At 42.2% G+C, this 6,638-nt stretch overlaps 1 protein-coding gene across 3 annotated transcripts; it reads left to right on the plus strand.

Moving 5' to 3' along the window:
• The first annotated feature begins 277 nt into the window (after positions 1 to 277).
• On the plus strand, positions 278 to 5,920 carry LOC119326372 (villin-1-like). 3 transcript variants are annotated; one of them, XM_037600031.1, is made up of 20 exons: positions 279 to 468; positions 884 to 983; positions 1,082 to 1,150; positions 1,273 to 1,509; positions 1,600 to 1,777; positions 1,862 to 1,997; positions 2,082 to 2,244; positions 2,514 to 2,664; positions 2,751 to 2,836; positions 2,907 to 3,062; positions 3,272 to 3,340; positions 3,464 to 3,532; positions 3,621 to 3,758; positions 3,883 to 4,011; positions 4,114 to 4,261; positions 4,348 to 4,358; positions 4,471 to 4,611; positions 4,686 to 4,823; positions 4,955 to 5,017; positions 5,446 to 5,920. In XM_037600031.1, exons 1-20 carry the CDS (start codon positions 416 to 418, stop codon positions 5,785 to 5,787), a joined length of 2,577 nt encoding a protein of 858 aa, XP_037455928.1. In that variant the 5' UTR covers positions 279 to 415; the 3' UTR covers positions 5,788 to 5,920. The 3 variants fall into 3 exon arrangements, with proteins under 3 accessions (XP_037455938.1, XP_037455928.1, XP_037455933.1); XM_037600041.1 differs by lacking the exon at positions 5,446 to 5,920 and having other exon boundaries at positions 278 to 468; positions 4,955 to 5,110; XM_037600036.1 differs by lacking the exons at positions 279 to 468; positions 884 to 983 and having other exon boundaries at positions 1,277 to 1,509.
• The last annotated feature ends 718 nt before the right edge of the window (positions 5,921 to 6,638 follow it).

Below are 6,638 nucleotides of genomic sequence, written 5' to 3' on the forward strand. Positions count from 1 at the left end.
CCCTCCCCGTGCTCCCATCCGTGCTCCCACTTCATCCTACGGTTGTCTTTTTCCCCTTTTTCCTTTCTAATCTAATCATCTTTCCTCTGATTTTAAGGAAGTGGACCGAGCCTTATTTTGTTCCAATCAAATCATGCCACATATGCGGACGTGAGACAGCACGGTAAATCCGCACGTCACGCCCAAGGCAAAGCAATGGACGCGCCCTCTATTTCTCTCGCCATTACCTTTCTCGGCTCTGGTGGAGCCCGCTGGAGGCGAAAGTGCGTAATTGTTTAGCCTCTGCAGCTCCACCAAACTTCACTACCAGCTGCTTGCCCACCTTTCCTTTTCTTCTTTTCTTCATCTTCTTCCTCCCCTGCTCTGCTCACTTGTTTGGTGGGGGCGAGCTCGCACTGCAGTGTTTCGAGGGGCCATGTCGACAATGAAGGGCGTCGACGGCGAGTTCCTCGGCGTCGGCGACAAGCCGTACGTCCCCTCTCCTGCTCCCTAACCCCTCACCCTCTTTGCTGTTCCTTTTCTTCTTTTTCATTTGCTCTCTCGGGCTAGATTCCAGGCAAAGCTTGGATCAGCATTTGAATATGCCTCCCTGATTCCTTCTCTTTCCCCCTCTCATCTAATTTTGCCTTTTCGCTTGAGAAAATGCCACTGTTAATTTTTGTTTTTTTACCGAGGAGCAGCAGTACTGCAATAATTTTTGCTTGGAACTCTCAAATCAGGGAAGGAATGTGGAAATAAATTTCGTGGCTTCAAAAGTTTTATGCATTAAGCAATATTACTCTTCATTTTACCTCAGTGATGTAAATGTTAGGCAGTATAAATCTAGCTTAGGCTGTACGATTTTTTATTAAAATTTTAACTTTAAATCAATATAATGTTCCAGAGGGCTGAATATCTGGTGTATTATGGGCACCAGTGTAGTCCCAATTGCAAAATCCTTGCATGGCAAGTTCTACAATGGGAACTGCTATATCATACTCCATGTAAGTCCTCCAGGGTAGGCTGTTTCAGCTGTAAAATCGTACATTTTATTAGCCTATTTACATCACTGAGTAATTCCAAATGTTGTACAATGTTTCAGACAGCTGAAGTCAAGAGCGGAACTCGAAGGCATAATGTGCATTACTGGATAGGGGAGGAGGCCAAAGAGGTGTAACACGTGTTACGACCACATCAATTAATTGGGCCCTCTTGTCACTCTTTTCTTAACAATGCCTTTTGCTTATGACTTACTTTGTGTCCTACTGTCCATCCTGCATTGTGGTCACCTAGGAAGATTGTTTGATGGCCTCTGACAAGGCCGTTGAGTTGGATGCGGCGCTGGGCTCTCACGCGATCCAGTACAGGGAAACACAAGGCGAAGAATCCGACAAGTTCTTGTCATACTTCAAACCATGCATCATCCCTGTACAAGGTAGCTTCTCTTCGCACTGGAGAAGATCTGGGGATGAATGCGACGGGACCACGATGTTTCGGTGCGAAGGAGAGCATGTAGCTCGTCTAAGAGAAGTAAAAATTGCTACACCAAAGAATTTCCAACACATCTCAGTGAGTCAATGTAAGACTACTAACGACTGACAACTCTGATGATGTTTGTAGGTTCCATTTTCGCGGTCCTCTCTGGATCATAAGGCGGCATTTATAGTGGACACACCATCCAAGATTTTCCTTTTCAGCGGTTGTAATTCTTGCGTACAAACAAGGGCTATGGCACTAGATGTCATAAAGCATTTGAGAGAAAACCGACACTGCGGCAGATGTGAGATCGGGATAATAGGTAGTGTTGAATGAAATTACATCTTCCATTAGCAAGGATAGAATATTCTTAGGTTTTTATTTTTGTTTTTTACTGATTGTATAGAGGATGGAAAGCTTGCTGGTGATTCAGATGCTGGTGAGTTTTGGAACCTCTTTGGAGGTTATGCGCCTATTCCTCGTGATGTACCAGACGCAGCCAATGGGGGACCGATGACTACCTCACCCAAGAAACTTTTTTGGTGACTTCCCCCGCTTAATTCAGACTCCATTTGTAACCTTGAGTTAGTTTTTAAAACTATATTTATAAACTTTCCTGTATGTAGGATTAACAAGAGAATCCTTGTTCCCATGGAGGCCCAGTTTTTAGAAAGAGAAATGCTGAAGTCTGACAGAAGTTACATACTGGACTGTGGAGCTGAAATATTCTTGTGGATAGGGATGACAACACTAGTTTCAGAGAAGAAGACATCTGCTACCGCATTAGAGGTAAGCATAAGGATACCTGATTATTTTCCTTTTTGCTATCATTGCATATCTGCTAGTTATTTTGTAGGCTAACTTGGTAGGAAAGTTCCTACCAGAGCCACAATTGTTTTCTTAGTATGCTCATATGCAGATATTTGTTATCTTCAGAAAATATGTAGTTCAGATAAGTTACAACCATACAAGAAACAGATGAAGGGTGCTAACATGTTTGATTAGTGGTATCTAGTTAACTCTTTCCATAAGCTTGAAACAAATTCTTATTTTTGTAGGAGTACGTACACTTACAAGGCAGATCATCAATTGGCCGCACTGTTATAATGACTGAAGGTCATGAAATTGCCGATTTTAAGCTGCATTTTCAGCATTGGCCAAAGAATGTTGTGCAGAAGTTGTATGAGGCAGGGCGGGAGAAAGTGGCAGGTATGAGGACCATACTATTCTGTATCTATTGGTTCCATTAAATATGTGAATATCATGGCAAGGTCTCATGCAGAATCATGTTGCAGCAATTTTCAAGCATCAGGGCTACGATGTTGCAGAAATTCCAGATGACAATCCTCGGCCGCTCATCAGTAGTAATGGTTGTCTTAAGGTAAAAATTATTGCCTAGATGTGACGTATATGTATGAAACCGTCTTTTAACAGAATAAGATATACCACAGGTCTGGCTGGTAGACCGTGGTTGTGTAACCCTCCTTTGCACCGAGGAGCAGGAGCAACTATACAATGGAGACTGCTATATCATACAGTACAGCTACGCTGAAGATGGAAAAGATTATCATCTGTTCCTTGCTTGGTTTGGACAGGATAGTGTACAGGTTTACTCTTTACTAGTCTTGCGTAAATCAAAGGCATTTTTTCATTTTTTTTCCCTTGCTAAGGAACACTTCCACCAAGCAGAAATTAAAGCCATTAACATGGTCAGCTGCAATCATGCTACTGAGATAGTGATTGGTTCTGTTTACGCATATAGCATGTTGTCAGTAGTTTGCATGTTACTTAAATTAGTTTGTGAATTTGGCTGCAGGAAGATAGAGTTGCCACAGTTTCATTGATGTCAAGCATGGCTGATTCAGTCAAAGGGCGTGCAGTTGTGGTGAGCTAATTCACTCCTTAATCCCACTCTAAATCCTGCCGTTGACAAACAAAAACAAAAACAAAAACAAAGTCTTTGCCATGCTATTCAATAGTATCACTCAATTGTGAAATACAATTTCAGGGGCAAGTGCTTGAGGGCAGAGAACCAGAGTTGTTTTTCCTAGTATTCAAGTCATTGATCATATTCAAGGTATACTTATCATGTTGCGTGGTTCATGTATTAATGAAGGGATGCATACTTGGATATGAATGCTGGAGTTTCTCATCTTCGTTCACAGGGTGGCAGGAGTACTGCATATAAGAACTCTATTCTGCAGAAAAGCAATAGAACTGAACTGTACCAGAAAGATGGGGCCGCATTATTCCGGGTTCAAGGGCTGAGACCTGATTGCATACGAGCCATTCAGGTTCATCTGGTGAGTTTGGGCAAAACCAAAATACAAATGCATAGCCTTTTACGCCAAATCACACTTAAATATCATTTAATCCTCTGCTGTTCTAAACCATCCTATGGTTACTGGATTACTTACTGAATTGCAGGCCGCAAGTTCGCTTAATTCGTCACACTGTTACATTTTGCAAGACGGTGCTTCTTTCTTTACGTGGCTAGGAAGTCTTTCCTCACCCAGTGACCATGTTCTACTTGATAGAATGATGGATAGGTTGTGTGTAAGGATAACACTGCAAACAAACCCCTTTGTGTCTTATTACAATATTTCTATAGATTGTAATGTATTCCCCTTATGGACTATATTTAGTGCTATTTTGCAGCCACTGAAGCAATCATCGCTAGTAAGAGAAGGTTCTGAAACTGACCGTTTCTGGACAACATTAGGAGGAAGATCAGAATACTCCAAAGAAAAGCGTATCAAGGGTTGGCCAACAGATCCACATCTGTATACGTGTACTTTTCAACAATGTACGTGCAACAGTCTTGTGTATTTTTCGTTCCAATAGCCTCTGCGCACAAGATCATTACTGACCCTGCTATATGATTGCTTTCAGGTCTGTTCAAGGTTAGTGCTATTTTACACTGAACCACAAGAAATGAAGGATACATCCGACTCGTACCTTGTTGATCTCTATTGAAAAGGTTGAACAGTTTCTTCTGGTATTCCATTCTTCCAGGCAAAGGAGGTATTCAGCTTCTCGCAGGATGATCTGGCAACGGAGGAGACCTTGATACTGGACTGCGGCGAAGAAATCTACGTCTGGGTTGGACTTCACTCAGGTGTCACGTCCAAGGAGCACGCCCTCGACTTCGGCAAGGTCATAGTGTTTCCAACTTGTGATAATGCGACGGGGAAATCACAAAATTCAGTGTGTTTTTCCATTACCTGCAGATGTTCCTTCAGGCAGGCATTGCTCGGGATGGACCACGGTCGGTCACTGAGACAACCGTGTATGCTGTCGCGGAAGGGGATGAACCTGCATTTTTCACCAGCTTCTTCAATTGGGATAGCTCAAAACAAGCTGCAGCTGTAAGTGCTACTGAAGCGCACATCAATGCTGGCTTCATTTTTTGTTGTTCACAAATCTCATAAAATGAGGCTGCCCAGTCGATCAGTTCAAGATCAATCTAATGACTAGTTTCTGTCTTTGTTGCATGTAGATGCTGGGCAACTCATTTGAGAGGAAGCTGGCAATGCTGAAAGGGCTTTCACCAAAATTGGAGGTTGTAGTTTATTACCTTATCTCACTAATTTTCTTCAAAACAACCTGTCTCAACAGTAAAAATTTGCCTGAAGACTAATAGCTTAACTATCAGCTGAAAACAACCTGTCACCGTGCATACTCCATGGAAACCACATTTATGAAATTTGGGGAAAATCCAAAAGAACATTTTGTATAAGGGGGATGATATTCCATAAACCTGTTAAATGCCGGAATATAATTTAATCGCATTTCGAGGATATAAAAAATCTACATGAATAGTGATCTAGTGCTACCTCTGTTCAGCAATATTTATTTCGTTGCTTGCCAATTCCATATCTTCCAAAAATGAATTCTTTATCCCTTTTAAAACTAAGGAAATTAGACATAGTTTCAGTTTGACGTTTGCCAACTGTTTTCAATCTTGAAATTCCCCCACCTGTGTGACAGTCACCGGACAGGAGCTTGCGCAAGTCTTCGTCGCGAAGACAGGGGATGTCGTCAGAGCCGACGACGCCGGAGCAGCAGCAGCAGCAGCAGCCGGCGGCGAGGAGGACGTTCGGTTCTGCCTCTGCCGGGAGGACCGCTAGGGAGAGACTGCCACCATCTTCATCCGCAGCGTCGCCGTCGCCGGCAACACCTTCCTGGTCTCTCAAGAGCCGAGGGTCGTCGTCGCCGTCGACGCCAGCCACGGCACGGCGGCTTTTCCCTTCCTCGCTGCACGCACCGGGGACAGCGGCCGCACATCTCCCATCCCCTACGGCCATAGGGAGTCCTGGTCGACGACGGTGAGCAGAGCTCCCCGGTGCACACCGGAGGAGGATAAGTGATACCTGTACCTGTACCGTAACATACGCCCGATATTTGCTTGCCCTAGGGGATGAACTGCAGTCAAAGTCCTCCATCACAGAACGTGATTTCGCCTCGTCCTTGGCTAATCACAACGAAAATATCATAAGATTGCCCATAGTGGGAGTAATGGTAGTAAAGTTTATTAGTCCACTTTGTATTTTGTGTAAAATTTTGACCTTAAATTTTTTAAAGGTAATGCATGTCTAGAAAATAATATAGTTGGAAATATTTAAATACCAATGATATAAGTCTTTTTGACATGCATTAATATTTTTTTAGTTAAATCTATAGTCAAAATTTATCACAAAATACAAAGACGACTTAGACTAGTCACAGTGGGAGTAACTTAGAGTAGTAACATGCATATGTTATTAGTCTATATGTTACTACCTCTACAGTGGGTAGTAACATATGAGTTGTGTCATGCATCACTTCATTTATTAGGTTGTACATTTATTTTTTCTTGATATGTATGATGTTACAGTAACTAGCTATGTTACCACATGCATCTCTTTCTTCATTAATTACATGCCACATCATATATTTTGTCTAGATAAATGTGATGTTATCTTTCTTCATTAATTACATGCCACATCATATATTTTGTCTAGATAAATGTGATGTTATCACCTATGTTACTCCCACTGTGGATAGTGTTATAAACTAGGACGGAGGTAAGAGTCCAACTTGGCAAATTTGCTTATGGGATAATAATTTAATGAGGTGCTATGGGTAGCATCACACATTTCAAGATAAGATGAGTTTACAATCTAATAAATGAAGTGTTGCAT

The sequence above is a fragment of the Triticum dicoccoides genome, chromosome 1B (assembly GCF_002162155.2).
Source record: "Triticum dicoccoides isolate Atlit2015 ecotype Zavitan chromosome 1B, WEW_v2.0, whole genome shotgun sequence".
Lineage (NCBI taxonomy): Eukaryota > Viridiplantae > Streptophyta > Magnoliopsida > Poales > Poaceae > Triticum > Triticum dicoccoides.